The sequence below is a fragment of the Haliotis rubra genome, unplaced genomic scaffold (genome assembly GCF_003918875.1).
Source record: "Haliotis rubra isolate DU_JTF1 unplaced genomic scaffold, ASM391887v1 Scf587, whole genome shotgun sequence".
Classification (NCBI taxonomy): domain Eukaryota; kingdom Metazoa; phylum Mollusca; class Gastropoda; order Lepetellida; family Haliotidae; genus Haliotis; species Haliotis rubra.
This window is the reverse complement of record NW_025767287.1, coordinates 301,047-320,658: the sequence shown is the minus strand read 5'-3', so window position 1 is coordinate 320,658 and position 19,612 is coordinate 301,047. Positions and strand designations below refer to the sequence as shown.

General features: G+C 38.7%; 1 protein-coding gene across 1 annotated transcript in view; it reads left to right on the top strand.

The window, feature by feature from the left end:
- The window catches only part of LOC124254937 (UDP-glucose 4-epimerase-like), a 30,028-nt gene extending 11,408 nt beyond the window's left edge, over nucleotides 1-18,620 (top strand). The window contains exons 7-9 of the mRNA XM_046688779.1: nucleotides 657-734; nucleotides 11,143-11,257; nucleotides 18,117-18,620. Coding sequence (XP_046544735.1) covers nucleotides 657-734; nucleotides 11,143-11,257; nucleotides 18,117-18,181 — 258 coding nt within the window. The 3' untranslated portion in view covers nucleotides 18,182-18,620. The remainder of the gene's footprint in view (nucleotides 1-656; nucleotides 735-11,142; nucleotides 11,258-18,116) is intronic.
- Nucleotides 18,621-19,612: the final 992 nt, after the last annotated feature.

Below are 19,612 nucleotides of genomic sequence, written 5' to 3'. Positions count from 1 at the left end.
GTTGAAACATGGCATACTTGTCTATCAGACATAACATGTGTTGCTGAAACTGCCCTTCCTAGATGCCCTTGTATCCCGAGACTCCGGCAAAAGATCAAACTACCGCATACAGAAAATCCCCCCATTCTAACCAGTACATTCATTTTACCTCCAAACCATCCCCCTAAAACTAAATCTGGTATCATCTCAACTCTGACCAAACGTGCCAAGAGCAGCAGCTCCAGGAACATGAACCTAGAAGATGAGCTTAATCATCTGCAGCACGTCTTCGCCAACCTCAACCAGAATCCCAACAAGTTAGTCAAGAGGACCATCAAAATCCACACACTACCCAAGCACCAAGCAGGCATCGACACCATCTTCACTGGCTCCCCATCACTCCCAATTAAGGTTAATGGTCGTAACCCACCCTCCTAAAGGCAACACCCCCAACCCATTTGCTATTGAATTACATGCTGTCCTTAATGTTAATGCCAGGTTTGTCAAAACACGCTATGTATATATACTTCTTAATGCTTGGTTGTACTCACGTTTAGCTTGACAACGCTGTAAGAATCTACACCTAAACGTCACTGTGTTGTAGATAAGACGTTGTTATCCAGAACGTTGTATGCTTGAAAGTGATGTTAATGACCTCTATTTGTCTTCCATTGAAGACCTACAACCTGGGCACTGGACATGGCTACTCCGTACTGGACATGGTCAAAGCATTTGAGAAGGCATCAGGAAAGTCGGTGGGTAGTCAGTACACTACACCTCCCTATACAATACACTACGCTCCCAATACACTTGACCTCCCTGTACAATACACTACACTCCCCAGTACGATACACTTCACCTCCCTGTACAATACGCTACTCACCCCAATACAATACACTCGAACTCCCTGTACAATACACTACACTCCCCAATACAATACGCTCAAACTCCCTGTACAATACACTACACTCCCCAGTACAATACACTTCACCTCCCTGTACAATACACTACTCTCCCCAATACAATACACTTCACCTCCCTATACAATACACTCGAACTCCCTGTACAATACACTACACTCCCCGGTACAATACACTTCACCTCCCTGTACAATACACTACACTACCCAATACAATACACTTGACCTACCTATACACTACACTACACTCCCCAATACGATACACTCGAACTCCCTGTACAATACACTACACTACCCAATACAATACACTCGACCTCCCATATGCACTCCCCTATATATAACAAATAAGATTCCCCAATAAAACTCACTCGTTGCCCAACATACACAAAATACAGAAATTAACATGTACAACACACTAAAAGTACTGTCGGAAAGAGAAGAAAAAACTGTTTTAGGCTGTTACTCTGTATCCCTAAAATTTACACAATTGCAAATAGCATATGTCGAAATAACCCATATCGGGCGTTCAGTAGGATGCGTAATAGGATATCCAGAAAAGCATGTTTACTCGTAAACTCGGGCAAAACTTAGAAAAAATAGGAATAGCTGCTGAAAACAATAGATCAGACTATAGATGGCAATTAGGTCGCTCAGCCAGGCATGACGACGGACCGTCGACTCACTGGGCATGAAATGCACGTGCTGCCCACAGACACAAGGGATCATCTCAAATAAATTTTATGCTTTTCCATGTGTATTGAATATGTCTCTATTGATTATCTAATCTTATAGTTTGGCATGAAACGCATGTGGACCCGGTTTTTTGTAAATATCTCTTCATCCAAAGACCCAATCGATCTCAAACTGTGCAAGTGGATGTTTTGTCAGACAGCCTAATCACATTGTAAATCACCGATTTTATGCATTTGTATTAAAGAATCTGTCTATGTAACTGTCAACAAAATAAACAACAGAACGCAGACTGCTTGCAGAGGGAGGGAGCCAATGACCTGTAACAGCGGCAGTGTTGGGTAATAAAGGTTCGTCAATGTAGGTCAGCTATGCACGTGACAGGTATGAAGAGGTGTCACAGGTCGTGAATAGGGTAAGGTGGGTGCCAACTGTTAACATCATACGGAGTTTGTTTCTCTGAGTTGTTCAACATTAACCACAAAACCCATTAGTGAGAATTATTCTGTAGGTTAAAATCTTTAAATTTGTAATGTTAATGTCATATTTTGTTTGTGCAGTGCCTAAGTGGAAATGCATTTAAAGAACACAGAAAGTATATTTAAACTAAATCATTAATCAGACCACCTATGGTTTGAACTCAACAACTGTTAAAGCCCCGTTCTCTCGGACACAAGCACACACAATCATGCACACTCATTGAAGAAAAGATAGAATGAAGACAAAAGTGTTATGTTTTGATGTCGTTCACATTCCAAATTATGCAATGCATTTCTAATAGCTTTAAGCATATAAATAGTTAATATCTATATTTTCATGATAATTTTATGTGAAATGAGTGTTTCATGTTACACTATAAGTCGTTGGAGAAGTTATATTTCTTTGAGCATATCTGGCTGGATACTATTATTATCTGTAAATATAATAACAGAATTAAACTTCATCAAGTTCACTCCATTCTTCCACAGAGGAGTCATCAGTGTCCAGACGAATGACAGCTGGATTAACTGTTTGCTCCTTCAAGCCATCTTTGAGCCAGTACTCTTTCTCCACCTTCTTGACATGTTCAACACATGCATGCCAGCGTGCAATGACAATGTCACATATAGCAGTGTTGACAATGTGCTTGACATTATTCAACTTGAATGATTGATTTTTCCGGGCCACTGTACTTTTAAGGTCTCCCCAGATAAGTTCGATTGGGTTGAGATCACAGTGATACGGTGGTAATCTCAAGACCTTATGGCCGTGTTGGCGTAGCATGTTGTCAATGTTATATGTGGGTGGAGGTTTGTTAGGTTTAATCAAAGAGTACAACTGTGGTTTAGTGGCCTTAATTGAAAATTGTATATTGTTATTTGTTACCCATTGCTGCATATTTGACTTCTTTGTATTGGAAGTTGGGCACCTATCGTTTGGATCTCGAACACTGTGATAGGGAGCATTGTCCATGACCACATGACTTTTGTAAGGCAGAGCTGGCAACAATTGTTCCTCAACATACTGTGTGTAAACCGTTGAGTTCATTTCTGTATGATAGTCCCTACCATCTGTGTTCTTTGACCGAAATACCAGATCACACCCAGGTAGGAATCCACGGTGGGAACCAGCATCAAGAACGATTAAACGTTCACCGGGATCAGTGGGTAGCCACTGTCTGGCAGCAGTATGGTTTGCATTGGCCCAGGTCTCATCCAGATATATATGTTCGAACCCATCCTCTCTTGCCTGCTTAATTTCTCTCAGATACTTACACCTTATTTTCACAATATCAGAGTGAGTGAGTGAGTTGAGTTTTACGCCGCACTCAGCAATATTCCAGCTATATGGCGGCGGTCTGTAAATAATCGAGTCTGGACCAGACAATCCAGTGATCAACAGCATGAGCATCGATCTGCGCAATTGGGAACCGATGACATGTGTCAACCAAGTCAGCAAAACTGACCACCCGATCCCGTTAGTCGCCTCTTACGACAAGATAGTCGCCTTTTTATGGCAAGCACATGGGTTGCTGAAGACCTATTCTACCCCGGATCTTCACGGGTTCACAATATCAGATCTCTCACACATTACAAGTTTCTGGTTTGCTACCTTCTTGTACTTGTATCCAAATTTGAGCAGTAGTTTGCTTAGCATATACCTAGAAACATTAATGTTGTGATCCTCTGTAAGGATGTGTTTTAACTTTCTTGTGGACAGGTGTTCATTTCTAGCAAAGAGCCGGCGAATGACCTCTCTGATGACCCTAATGTCCAAAGAATCTAACTTTGGATGCCTACCTTTTTGTACAAGGTTTTGTTTATTGGATGTTGGTTTATTTTGCACAATTTTTAAAAGTTCTTTTTTATGCCAAGAGCAAAAGTTATACGTTTCATGTAATCCGACACCTTATAAATCGGTTTGTACGTTTGCTCTCTATTTTCAAAAACTTCAACACATTTCTAATTAAACGTTTAGCATCATCTGAATAAGCTTTCATGATGACAGCTAGAAGTAGTCACTGTGAATGATCCAAACGGTCTATCACTGTGCAGTGCACAGGTAACTATCATGAACAGCACGTGCATTTACCTTTATGACCCAACACTGCCGCTATTACAGGTCATTTGCTCCCTCCCTCTGCAAGCAGTCTGCGTTCTGCTGTTTATTTTGTTGACAGTTACACAGACAGATTTTTTAATACAAATGCATAAAATCGGTGATTTACAATGTGATTAGGCTGTCTGACAAAACATCCACTTGCACAGTTTGAGATCGATTGGATGAAGAGATATTTACAACAAACGGGTCCACATGCATTTCATGCCAAAACTATAGCTAATATCTCTATCCTCAAGCCCGACCCCAACTACCGTCAGCAACACCCGTCTTGGTTTTGCTTTTGAGACGACCCCTCCTACCTGTTTCTATTTAAAGTGATAGTGAGACACAATGGTATCTATATCCTTAATAGTTTCAGTATTAAAGTTGTTATTTTTTACGTCAGCTATCGTTTATAATGAAGTTAAGTCTAATTTCAAAATGGACATTCAAAAAGTGTCATTTGTTATACAATATCATTGCACACTTATTTGCATAAAACCATGGTCTGCTCCAAATACGTCGCTTCGGACTTATTGCTCCCTTCTGCACTAATCTCTCCTCAGTAAAATCCTTCTTTTACATTTCCTATCTCCCTCCCACTGAGACTGTAGTTAGGCCGAACGTAGTTCAACAGATATTTCACACTTTCGCATATTAACTAACTAAATTGTAGATATAAATGGGACAAACCTTCTTTTTTTCTATTTCCGACAGTACTTTTTAATCTATATTGTACAACACTCTAACCAGTCCTACACAACACACTAAACTCCCCTATACAACACACACTGTTTTCCCGTACACCAACCTAAACTTCTCAATACAATACACAAGATTCTTTACAATATACATGTACAACACATTAAACTCCCTTATACAACACAGTTTTCCTGTACACTAACCTAAACTTCTCAATACAATATACAAGATTATCTGCAATATACAAAACACTAAACTCCCCAATACAACACACACTGTTTTCCTGTACACTAACCTATACCTCTCAATAGAATACACAATACTCTATACAATATACAACACACTAAACTCCCCAATACAACACACACTGTTTTCCTGTACACTAACCTATACCTCTCAATACAATATACAAGACTCTATACAATATACAACACGCTAAACTCCTCAATACAACACATACTGTTTCCTGTACACTAACCTATACCTCTCAATACAATACACAAGACTCTATACAATATACAACACGCTAAACTCCTCAATACAACACATACTGTTTCCTGTACACTAACCTATACCTCTAAATACAATACACAAGACTCTATACAATATACTACACACTAAACTCCCCAATACAATACACACTGCTTCCTGTACACTAACCTATACCTCTCAATAGAATACACAAGACTCTATACAATATACAACACACTAAACCCACCCCACCCCCACCCCCACCCCCACCCCAATACAACAAAATCTGTTTTCCTGTGCACAAACCTATACCTTTAAATACAATACACAAGACTCTATACAATATACAACACACTAAACTCCCCAATACAATACATACTGTTTCCTGTACACTAACCTATACCTCTCAATACAATATACAAGACTCTATACAATATACAACACACTAAACTCCCCAATACAACACATACTGTTTCCTGTACAGTATATTGCTGAGTGCGAAGTGAAACAAACTCACTCACTCCTGTACACAAACCTATACCTCTAAATACAATACACAAGACTCTATACAATATACAACACACTAAACACCCAAATACAACACACACTGCTTCCTGTACACTATATTGGTCTAGAAGCCAGATCCCCCAAATGGTGAAAATGTGGTGCAGTTCTGGCTACCGAATGGAATATGATCTTTCACAATCAGGAATGATTTGGCTTTGATTTAAAGCCGGTTGTCATCAGCTACCGTGCGTGACTTCCGTGAAGGGGCCCTTTTAAGGTGCAACATGTCATGTCAGTTATGGCAATATTTTAACCGATAACGGGATGGTTTAATTTAATAACTCTGGTTTGGTTTGACCGATTTTCATAACAAAAATAGTTTTTTAATGATCAGACCATGATTTAAAATTGTGGAAAGGGCATTTGATGAGAAAATGTGAGTTGAACTTTACAAATTAAAGGTAATTTTTCCCAAATTATGTGTTTCTGATTCAGCTATATCATTTGAAGATCATATATACCTTTGGTTGGCATTGTATTCATGAAAAACCATTACAAGGAAATAAAGGTTGGTACTTTGTATTTAGATCAGCAAAACATAAGATAATTTCAGCTCCATGCTTTACAAAGTATCAACAATACTAAATATGTCGAAGATACTGTTGAACTATCATACAAATTTGCGTTTATTGACATTCTAGCAGAAACAACAATTCAGCTGATGTCAGAAGGAGATATGTTTTGATAAGTGTCAGTATTGCACTGACATGCCGTGAAACCCTTAAAGCTGAGGGATAATAATATGACATCCTAATGGAAGGTTTACAATTGACATTATGGTGTTCCATTTTTTTCTGTTTACAATGTGAAATATTACGACTTTGGTTTTATTTATTTATTTTACACCGGCAATCATTGATACATTGTAAAAGATATGACACACTGATCAGAAAGGCGTTATGGTATCTTACCACCAAATATACACACAGTCATGTCATCATAACACAAGCAACATTACCTTCATATCAATTCGTATTTATTGTTCTTAATAGTCATAGTGTATTCCCAGTTGACATGTTAGTCAATGTCAACATTGTCAAGATCACGGGAACATGTTTCATGTCCACATCCACATGCCGAAGCACACAACAGGTTCAACCTCTTGCAGCTACTCCTTCCTGTACATTGGCGTTTACATGCACAGATATGTTGAAGAAGGTCCACGGAAACGATTTAGTCTTAACTTATTTGCAACCTTATCACAGAGGAACAGAGGAATATTTGATGAAGATCTATTACGACAAGAAGAAACGTACTGCTTTAAATACAAAACATTAAGTGCCTAGTTTTGTGGACAACTCAAAAAGAAATTCCTAGACAATATTCATATAAACATCTTGCTTCTACTGTAACGTTCATAAAAATATGCATACCTCGGTTTTAGTAATATGTAATGATATACACAAAAGAGTTACACATAGCATGGTCATGACACTATGAGCATCGATCTTCACAAGTGGGATACGATGGCATGCATCAAACAAGTAAGTGAGAACGACCACCCGATCACATTAGTTCGCTCTTACAACATGGGTTGCTGAAGATCAATTTTGACCCAATTAACATATTTGTGAACCTGCCAGAATGGTTAATGAATAAATGCATAGTCAGTCTCATGATATCTATTGCAGATCATTCCAAATGCTATTACTGACAACAGAATGTATGTCGCCGACATCTTTTCTGGTCTCTGCATAAGTCGTACCTCAGAGAGCCAATTCTCAAGCTGCATTAATCACTATCAGCTATTCCGTACACGCACAGAAGTTGGTATATACGTTGAAAGAAGCTTTAGAATTATATTTTGTGGGGAAAACCTTGAATCGACTATACATATTGACAGTAGTGAGTGACCTCGTCTAGATGGATACTAAAAGACCAACTGTAGTTCCTTTCCCGATTTCCATATGTCGCATGACTACGTTGTCCTTCAAGCAGAGAGTGAAAGAACTGACAATAGTTATCGTATCATGGAATTGGCTCACGTCAAACACTGTCTTCATCAGCTGACGCACGTCGACAATACAACGTCGGCTCTAACATATTGACAGACCTCACCCAGATGAACATTACCAAGTCGGCTGTAGTCAACTGCATTGTTCCAACAGCTGTGATCAGCAGAGTGTGTTTCAAATGTTTTCCCAGATCTATATATTTAGTTTCCGATTCCTAATATTACTAGGATTAAGGTTTTTAAATGCGTTTCTCTCCTTGTAAGTACCACATTCGCTCTGTATCGCTGGGACCTTAGACATGCCAGTAGTCTGTCTCATTCTCCAAACTTTCGGCGCAGCCTCTTCTGTAATGCAATAGTCCAAAATGAAGCCAGTCTAGTTCTGAGTCTCCGAACTCACTGGGGCTAATTCAGTATATACGGAGTTATATATTGCTATCAAAATATCCTATTTTCAGAGGCTTCCGCTAGGTATAACGTGCCAGGATCCTGTAATTATGGACCCAAACATGCTCCGGGTATGCTTATTGTGTTTTCAAGACCATATCTATGTTTCTGAATTTCTCCCACATTAAACAAACTGTTGTTAGATCCAACATTCAACTTGCACGCTGTGTAGCCTTTTTATGGCATTGGGTTTTGTGCGTGCGTTTGTTTATTATTTTCTTTGTTGCATTTGTATGGGCTTGGGCTATTCAAGATGAAATCCACCCAAGCAGGATTAATTGATTATATTTATTCATGGGTAAATTTTCATAATGTTTGCACTGTAAACTGATCAACATGTGGATGCTTGATGGGCATTTAGAAGTTGGAAGGTAACATAACAACGTATGGTATAGAATTACAACTTCTTTATTATTTACAACACAACGTTTCTAGGCTGCTTCTTAGTAGCCTAGAAAACGTTGTGTATTTATAATAATGAATATTTGCTTGATATTGTATGGAATATGGAAAGGTTAATCCAAGTACATTATATGTACAATTGCTTGTGCGATCTATTAATCAGGATGATTATTTTCTTCAATTATCCATGGGGTAGTGGAGATAGAGGAAAGATGGGAGGTATATGTTCAAGGCGTAAATGCGTTGATACGTCCAGACATCCAGATAACCTGCAGCCTTGCTTGAAATACTAAATCAATACATTTGAAAACAAGCTTACCTAAACGAACTTTGAAAAGTAAAACAACACTGTGTGAAAGTACCTGTGAGTAATGCAGCTTTAAGCAGGTTTCGATCACAAGTATTTTTTACAGATGTTTTGTTTGATTGAATGCATGAATCATGAATCAAGAACAGCGTTGTATAATGCATGGATGCGAAACATGTTGCAAACTGTAATGTTGTCAGTGAACTCCCAATAAACCAGGAGAGAGTAAAAACATATCGCATAGCCTAAACAACTATCAAACCTCAATGTGAATAACACAATGTGAACCCAGATTTTCTGTGACCATTTTGTTTTAGTACTGGTAACATGAGCATATATAATGTGTTCAAATACATACCCTTGATATCCGGAATGATGCACAAGGTTTTAAGCCATGAAAACATTTGAAAACTTGCAAATTTACAAATGTTTTCCCACCTAAGGAAATATTCATATTTCGAACCCAAGTAAACTTAGAAAAGAGTCGGAAATTACATCACCTATATTACAATCAAAAGGAATGCATTGGGAATACTGTGTATTTCAGGGGTATATGACGGGTGTGTGCATTTGGTGGTAAGATACCATAACGCCTTTCTGATCAGTGTGTGATATCTTTTGATGGTGTAAAATAAATAAATAAAACCAAAGTCGTAATATTTCACATTGTAAACAGAAACAATTGAACACCATAATGTCACTTGTAAACCTTTCATTAGGATGTCATACTTTCATCGATCAACTGTAAGGGTTTCACGGCATGTCATTGCAGCTGTAGCGTGAAGTGATACATACATAAAATAATTTTGACACTTATCAAAACATATCTCCTTCTGACATCAGTTGAATTGTTGAGTTTCATGCATGCAGTGCCAACCAAAGATATGCATGATCTTCAAATGATATAGCTGAATTATAAAAACATAATTTTGGTAAAATTACCTTAAATTTGTAAAATTGATAAAGTTGCAAATAAGTTAACACTAAATGGTTTCCGTGGACCTTCTTCAACTTCATAACTGTGCATGTAAAAGTCAATGTACAGGAAGGTGTCAAAGAGGTTGAACCTGTTGTGTACTTCGGCATGTGGATGTGGACTTGAAACATGTTCCCGTGATCTTGACATTGTTGACATTGGCTACCATGTCAACTAGGAATACACTATGACTATTAGGAACAATAGAAACGAATTGATATGAAGGAAATGTTGCTTGAGTTATGATGACATGGCTGACTCGTCATTCTTTGATGAGCAAAGAAAGACATCTGGAATAATAGAATTTGACATTTAAGAGCTTTCTGTTATGTTTTCTGATTTTAGAGATAGTCCGACAGTATCATCGACATTTTTGGTATCGTTGACTATGTAAAGCATGGAGCTGTTACTGTTGAACAGACATTATATAATATTTTGCTGATCTAGATACAAAGTACCAACTTTTGTTTCCTTGTAATGGTATTTTCATGCATACAGTGCAAACCAAAGGTATATATGATCTTCAAATGATATAGCTGAATTAGAAAAACATAATTTTGGAAACAATTACCTTTAATTTGTAAAGTTCAACTCATATTTTCTCATCAAATGCCCTTTTTGTATTTAAATTGACCTTTGACCTTACCAAAATATTTTTTGCGATGAACATATATGTAATATTATTGTCCACAATTTTCAATCATGATCTGAATATTCCAGAACTACTATTTTGATGAAAATCGGTCACTCCAAAACCAAGTTATTAAATTAAACCACCCAGTTATCGGTCAAAATATTGCCAAAACTGACATGACATGTTGCACCTTAAAAGGGCCTCTGTACGGTAGTTACTCATGGTAGCTGATGACAACAGGCTTTAAATCAAAGCTAAATCATTCCTGATTGTGAAAAATCACATCCCGTTTGGTCGCCAAAACTGCACCACATTTTCACCATTTGGGGGGTTTGGCTTCTAGACCATATTGCTGAGTGCGGCGTGAAGCTCACTCACTCCTGTACACTAACCTATACTTCTCAATACAATACAAACGATTCTATACAATATACAAAACACTACACTCACTTGAGCAACACACGAGACCTCCAGGCACTAGCAATCTTGATGAACCAGATTTGTTACTGTGCAGATTCCATACAGCAAAGTTGAGCGCCGTCTTGGAGACCTTGCCTCATTTTACGCTGATGCCTCCCTCGCCAAGGCAGAACTGTCGTGGACAGCACAGAAAAACCTGGATGAGATGTGTAAGTACCCAGTGGATGTATACAGACAGACCATGTGTCTATTATGTTATGTAGATGTCTTGGACTTAAGTCTGTTGCCCTCATATGAATTCTCTCATACCCACTACAAAAAGGTCTAGATTTACAAACTTTTAAATGTCTTGTTAAGATGAGACTTTTAAGACATTTATACCTTTGTAAATATGACATTTACAAGACATTTAAAATTTTGTAAATATGAGTTTTACACATTTGTTTTTCTTTGTACTTACTGGCAAAGGGAGATAAATGGTATGTAATGATACATGTATATGGTTTTGCCTGAGCATGTAACATTAATGTCGTAATACATTTTAGACGGAAGACACGCTCTACATACAAAATAAGCTATTTAAATAGTATTTATATTTTAAAAAACGTTTTCTATTCATAGCAGTTATATAAAGATATAAGCTCCGTGACATTTATTTTCCGCACACATATGTAAACACAAATTAAATCAAAAGTGCAGGTTCAGGAGTATACATACAATGTCACAGAATTTAGAATACATCAAGGTGGCAGTTTCCAGGAAAAGATTGAGTATTTCTATATAACTCAAAGAGAAACGCAATAAATCTTGATAAACTTTATGAATTTTAGATCTTTACTAATAACAGTTTACTAATGTCATGGAAATAGGAGAACTTAGCCCCAGTCAACTTGTGAAACTTTATGTATTTAACATCCGCAAATACATGTAGATACAAAGATTGGTCATTCACAAACTGAAAAAGATCTCACTTCTTTCCTTTTATGGTGAGTGAGTGAGGTTAGTTTTACGCCGCACTCAGCAACATTCCAACTATATGGCGGCGGTCTGTAAATAATCGAGTCTGGACAAGACAATCCAGGGATCAACATCATGAACATCGCCTTTTATGGGACGCACTAACAAGTGTATGGGGATACATGACGAAGCACAAGACTTCTGGGTGATGAGGATAAGTTTGAGATTTTACGTGCGATTTCCAACATGATGCTTTTAAAATTCGCATACGGGTGGCTTTATGGATAACAACTTCCTGTTTAGGGGATATTGAAACGTTTCGATGTACATCGTTAAGGATAAACAAGCTGATTGGATGATGACTATATAGTTGATTGTGAAAGTCCTATCGCTTGGACGATTGAGTGGATTTCGACTTTGTCATAGTTGATCTAGATTGACTGCTGATTGACTGTTGTCTGCCTGTCCTCACCCAATTATGTGATACTTGGCAAGTTGCTATCAATTACCTGTTGTGGTTATTTTTAATTGTCACTGCGTTATATCACCTGGTTGTAGCAGACTATAGTAACGTTCAACAAGGAAACGCCCTTCTATGCAATAAACAAGACATTGTTGTGGATAAAGTCAAAACATGTTCAAAACTGTCGAGGTACATTCGAAGTGGAAAAACATCGAACAGCACTTGAAGTGCATTCTAACTGCATTGTAAGTATTCTGAAAGGATTCGAGGGAGAATCGAAAAGGTGAGCCACTTCAAATCCTGCAAGAATGTCGCCTCGAATGTACTTTGATTGCTGGTTGAATTTAGGTGGAATATTCTTCAAACGTATCGGAATATTTCGATTGCACTTGGAATACAGCTCGAATGTACATCGAATACACCTACAATACAGTCAGAACGTCCCGAATGCTCTTCAAATGAGCCCTGACGTCATCGGAACACCCCCGAATCGCATAAAAACGTAGCCACCTGTCACTGAAACTTCAGATATCATTCACATCTTCAAGCTGCGCAAGTTGTCTCCAGCCTCCTGGCACCACATTGCTCATCTTTCTCATCCACCATACCACTGTGGAAATGAGGATAACGTGTCCTCATCAAGATGTGCAGGCAGACACAGCATTCAATGATGTCCTTCACAACGGAAGGCCTTGACAGCGTGGTGGTGAGGAGGATTTGCCAACTCTAGGTCATAATTCAAAAAGCATTTTCTACTACCCGTCGGCCCCTGCTGACCCTGCAGTTGTAGATTCTCTCGTCTCTCTGTACAGTCATATGACCGTACGGTTTCATCAAGAGGGCCCTTATTCCAAAGGCATCATCTCCCAGAAGAAAGCATGGCAGACGATCGTCATCTTGGGGTAAGGGGAGCGGATCAGGAAACCATATGCTCCCGTCTTCAAGGCAATCCTTGAGCTCGCACTCGTTGAAGATCTGAGCATCAGACATACTTTCGTAAGCACCAACGTCCCCCCACAGGAACTTGTATATTTCCATCCACAAGGGCCATGAGGACCACAGAGAAAAAGCCCTTGTAGTTGTGGTACAATGAGCTGCTCTTGGCAGGTTTCCTTATGGCCACATGTTTGCCATCTAAAGCTCCTACGGCATGAGGAATATTTCACCTGTTTCTGAATACCTATTCAATGGGTGCCCATTCTTCTGGAGTGGTAGGGCAGATGATAACCTCATCCTTGTATTCCTCCACAATGACCTTACATACTTCTGGAATGGTGAGGCTGATTGTGTTCCTTGCCACGCGGAAGCTGTACATGATGCTGAAGCCAGGAACCTCAGTGTCATGGCCAGCTTCAAGCCTGGAGGTAGCGCCTTTCTCATATATGTATCCTGCTTGTGTATTCTTGGTCCCACTTTCTGCACCAACTCATCAAACATTGCAGGCTCCACCCTAAGGTAGTTGAAGAATGACTGCGTGTCCTCAACTCTGACCTTCGCCAGCAGTTTTGTGTTATGTCGATACAACCACCTCCTTTCCTCTGTCAGCCATGGTCTGGTCTGGAATCCTCTGGGTCTTCTCCTGGTCTCCTCCACATCACTTTCAATCTGGGCTTGCTGGAGCACAGTAATCTGGAGCAACGCAACATGGTCCCGCTGGTCCAGTTGGGCAGTGACTGATGAATAGTCCAGATTCAACAGTTTTTTATACCCCATAGTGGAACATTCCGGCAGCATTCTTGATGAATTTCGACCATTCGTGTTACATTCTAAGCGCATTTGAAGGACATTTGAAATATTCGAGCTGCATACTGTTTTAATTCTTTAACATTCGATCCATATTCGGGGGTCATTCCAAGAGGGTTCTGAATGCATTCTATGTAAATTCGAACAGCATTCGAGGTACGTTCCAACTGAAATTCGAGTGCTATTCACGCAGCAATTGAACCGGCCTCGTACGGCAGTCAAATTCATTTTGAGTATTCTTAGTGTGTTCTAACGGCATTCTAATTGTTCCTACTGTATTCCGATTCCTTCGAGGTGCATTCGTGCTCTAGTACATTTGGAATGAATAAGAATCATTCGAGGCGGGTTCTAAGTATTCCAACAGCATTCTTACAAAGCTTGAAAAAAATGTTTATTTTGACATTCTCTCCCGAATGCGGTTTGAATTTTGGAAATATTTTCTTTCTGGCTGATTCTCCTTGATTCCTGTCAATTCGAAATAAGTGTGAAGGACCCTGCATTGGGCTACGATAGGCGGTCATGTTCTCAAAGCAGGTGTTAACATTTTCTATACATACACGAGTTGTCTACATGAGAGAACGTCGCCCTCGTGGTTTGGCAGACTGTCAGTTTTACTTGAAGTCATCTCGGATCTAGCTCTATCATGGATGTAACTGTAGTGACAGTTACGTATTTTACATCAATAAATGAGAAGAAAAACACGCAGCCCTCGCTTTCCCCATTCAAGGCCCACAGTGCACATACACTGGTGACAGTGTTCACAATGCAGATCAGAACATACATATCATAATATATGTTATGTAAGTGATAATATTTCCTGGGCATTAGAGATCACATTGGTTTAATTAATCGGAATTTAATGTTTTTCCTAAACTAAAATTTAATGTTTTTTGTAAACAAGATTCTTTCAAATGTATTTTCCCTGGAATCATCTGTGCTCTGATATCTCTAATTCTATTTAACATGATCTAAAATGAATAATGTATTAACCTTTACTCTGCTGAATTAATAAGGAACAGTAAAGAGGGCGGGTCAAACAGTTGGCGCATCATTAGGCAAGGAACAATTTAAGCAATAGATAGAAAAATACACGTTATTACCCAGAAATATCCTGCCATTTTTCACCCGTGAAGATCCGGGTTAGAATTGACCTTCAGCTACCCATGCTTGTCGTAAGAGGCGACTAACGGGATCGGGTGGTCAGACTCGCTGGCTCAGATTTGATTATAAATGTTTACAGACCGCCACCATATAGCTGGAATATTGCTGAGTGTGGCGTAAAACTAAACTCACTCACTCACTTTATCTAGTACATGTACTGCAGTAAACTCATCACACACCCTGATATTGTCAAACATACGGAAGTTAAGGCCAAAGCAAACATAAATAATGTACATGTTGCTAACCGATCTTAATAATCACATCTCCCGTGTATCATTTTAACTGAGTTTAAATTCGTATATTTGTTTTGGCAAATAACAGCGCGACCGCAATTCAAAAAACATTTCTAAAATATAATGTAGGAAAAAATGATCGTATGTTCGATGTCATCACATCTCACGTTCTAATGACTCCATTAGGTTTAGTCCAACGGGTCATGTCACGGAATAAGCAGAATATCAAAAATTATTTATGAAAATTCCCAATTATAAGTGTTATGGTACATTTTTCTGACACTGAACCACACAAATCCCGCGTCGTATTCCTTTTCACGCAAGATAAACAAACATGACGCGCTTCACCCAACCTCCTTCTAAATGATTGCAAATATCTACAAAGTTTACACCACTTTCATGTATAAACTTTGGCAAAAGATGAGGAACTTATCACTCGATGAGTGTTTCGTTTATCATTTTCAGTTTAATATGAGGAATGAGAAACGAAAATTAAGATCGCAAAATCTAACATTTTTTCAGTAATCGCAAAAGCCAATGGGTGTGATGTCACAACAGAGAGGGGCTGCTGTAGTCTGTCTCACAGACCGTGAACCACATTATTTTCACTACTGCCTCGCCCTCCCTGCAATGTAGTCTGTCTCACAGACCGTGAACCACATTATTTTCCCTACTGCCTCACCCTCCCTGCAATGTAGTCTGTCTCACAGACCGTGAACCACATTATTTTCCCTACTGCCTCACCCTCCCTGCAATGTAGTCTGTCTCACAGACCGTGAACCACATTATTTTCCCTACTGCCTCACCCTCCCTGCAATGTAGTCTGTCTCACAGACCGTGAACCACATTATTTTCCCTACTGCCTCACCCTCCCTGCAATGTAGTCTGTCTCACAGACCGTGAACCACATTATTTTCACTACTGCCTCGCCCTCCCTGCAATACTAAAGTCCTAAATGAAGCAAGTCCAGATTTCCTCAGGTTCTGAATCTCCCATCTCACACGAGAGCCTTTTTAATTTAAATCGGATTGTTTGTTACTATCAAATTATATATTTTCAGAGACTAAGCGTTAGTCTAATTAGATGTGGGCGATTCCGCACGTGATTCCGGTTTCATCAATGATGGATACAAATTACAAACATCGTGATTATTTTTATCACCTGCATTCCTTAGCCATCGAAACGTGTTGTCAGGATTCTGCTTATATGAGTTCATAACGCAAATATTAGACGTTTTTTTCACTAAAAATACCGCGAGTTAAGACACGCCCACACAACTGTGTCTGAAGGTTTATCAAACGAGACCATTTCCAAACTCGATTAATATGAGAACATATTTTAAAAGACGTTTAAATTCATCTAATCAATTCAAGCAAATTACGTTAGATATATCAAAACAATCAGAATATATTTGGGATCACTATGCATGTGGAGTTGCCATACTGGTTCCTGTACTGTGAGAGGATAGTGATTCCATAATAGATGATTAGATGATGGGAACTGTTTTTGTAAGATGGTAGTAATTTTTTTTATACATGATGGTTGTAATCGTATAAGCATTATATCCCATTGGAAATCCTGATAACCTTTGGATATGTGATGATGGTAAATCTGTTAACACATGATGGTTGTCATGGTAAAAGGACCTTATCTATTTTAAATCCTGGGAACTGTTGTATATGAGATGATAGTAACTCTGTTAATACATGATGGTTGTCATGGTAAAATGACCTTATCCCATTGGGAAATCGTAGGTACTGTTTTATATGAGATGATATTAACTCTGTTAATACATGATGGTTGTCATGGTAAAAGGACCTTATCTCATAGGAAATCCTGGGAACTGTTGTTTATGAGATGATAGTAACTCTGTTAATACATGATGGTTGTCAGGGTAAAAGGACCTTATCCCATTGGGAAATCCTAGGAATTGTTGTTTATGAGATGATACTGAATCTGTTAATACATGATGGTTGTCATGGTACCATGACCTTATCCCACTGTGAAATCCTGGGAACTGTTGTTTATGAGATGATAGTAACTCTGTTAATACATGATGGTTGTCAGGGTAAAAGGACCTTATCCCATTGGAAAATCCTAGGAGCTGTTGTTTATGAGATAATAGTAACTCTGTTAATACATGATGGTTGTCATAGTAAACGGACCTTATCCCATGGGAAATCCTAGGAACTGTTGTATATCAGATGATAGTAACTCTGTTAATACATGATGGTTGTAATGGTAAAGGACCTTATCCCATTGGGAAATCCTGGGAACTGTTGTATATGAGATAATAGTAACTCTGTTAATACATGATGGTTGTAATGGTAAAAGGACCTTATCTCATTGGAAATCCTAGGAACTGTTGTTTATGAGATGATATTGAATCTGTTAATACATGATGGTTGTCATGGTAAAAGGACCTTATCCCACTGTGAAATCCTGGGAATTGTTGGTTATGAGATTATATTAAATCTGTTAATACATGATGGCTGTGATGATTTTTTGCAGGTCAGGATCTGTGGAGATGGCAGTCTACCAATCCTAATGGCTTCCAACAAGCTGATGGCAAATAATGGCAACTAATGGCAGGCATTAAATATATTACAAATACAGTGTAGTCACATAGTTCTGAGCAGTATAGTTGAGTTCATGTCTTAGATATAGTAAGACACTGTATAACAAAAATATAGAACATGTTTACTGGTAGCTTCCATTTGTTTTTATTTATTATCATTGCCCAGTCTGTTTCAATGCTACTGCATTCTTGTTAGTTTAGGTCCTGTCTTAAATATAGTTAGGGTTAGGGTTAGAGTTTAGGGTTAGGTTTAGGGTAATAGTTTAGGGTTAGAGGTTAGAGTTTAGGGTTAGAGTTTAGGGTTAGGGTTTAGGGTTGGGGTTACCTTAAGTATTCCGACTACATCCAATACTACTGCATTCTTGTTAGTTTAGTTCCTGTCTTAAATATAGTAAGGCTTTGTGTAACAAAAATAAAGAACATATTTACCGGTATCTTCCATTTGTCTTTTACTCTGTATGTATTGATAAATATCTCAACAAGTAACAAAACCGGCGAGAATGCACCTTACCGGGCACAGCCCACTTGCTGGAGCAATTATCACGCAATAGCAATACTGCTGCTAGTCTACGATCCTTAGGGTTAGGGTTAGAGTTTAGGGTTTGAAATGGTTTGACATACGTTTCGTCCCACCAGGACTCGTCAGTGCAGCTTGGTTTCCCGAAAGGAAACTGCAGACGTGTTTCAGTTGTTGTCTTATCTTGGCTTGGCCGAAACACAAAAATCACTACAGAACTGTACAGTAATGTTCAGTCCAGCACTGATACACAAAGTTTCATCCGAAAATAGTCTTCACTTCCTTTACAGCCCACTCAGACACAACACACCCACAGTTACAGGAGTAAATGAGTGAGTGAGTATGGTTTTATTCCTCTTTCAGCAATATTCCAGCAATATCACGGCAGGGACATCAGAAATAGGCTTCACACGCTGTACCCAAGTGGGGAATCGAACCTGGGAATTCGGCATGACAAGAAAACGCTTTAACCATTAGGCTATCCCACCGCCCCACAGTTCCAGCAGAAACAGAATCTGGAGAAGCAAAATACAGAGTACATTATCATCTAAATATTCATGAGTGAGTGACTCAAGTTTTACACCACTTTTAGCAATATTTGAGCAATACCCTGGACGGGGACACTACATATTGTACCCACGAGGGAAGACAAACAGGTGAGGGCTTTAACCACAAAGGCACAGTCGTGATGTAAGTTGTACACAACAAAACCAAACCCCAAGTTGTCAATCATGTGAACATGTAGATGTTTCTAGGAGATTTTTAACAGACAATACAGATATGAAACAAAAAAATCATGTTGTAACTTGCTGTGTTGCTAGTTCCAGTATACATACACATTGCTCATTAGATGACATACAGCTAGTGCAATCAGGTAGTAAAATCAATACTACCCTATATGGCTATATGGCG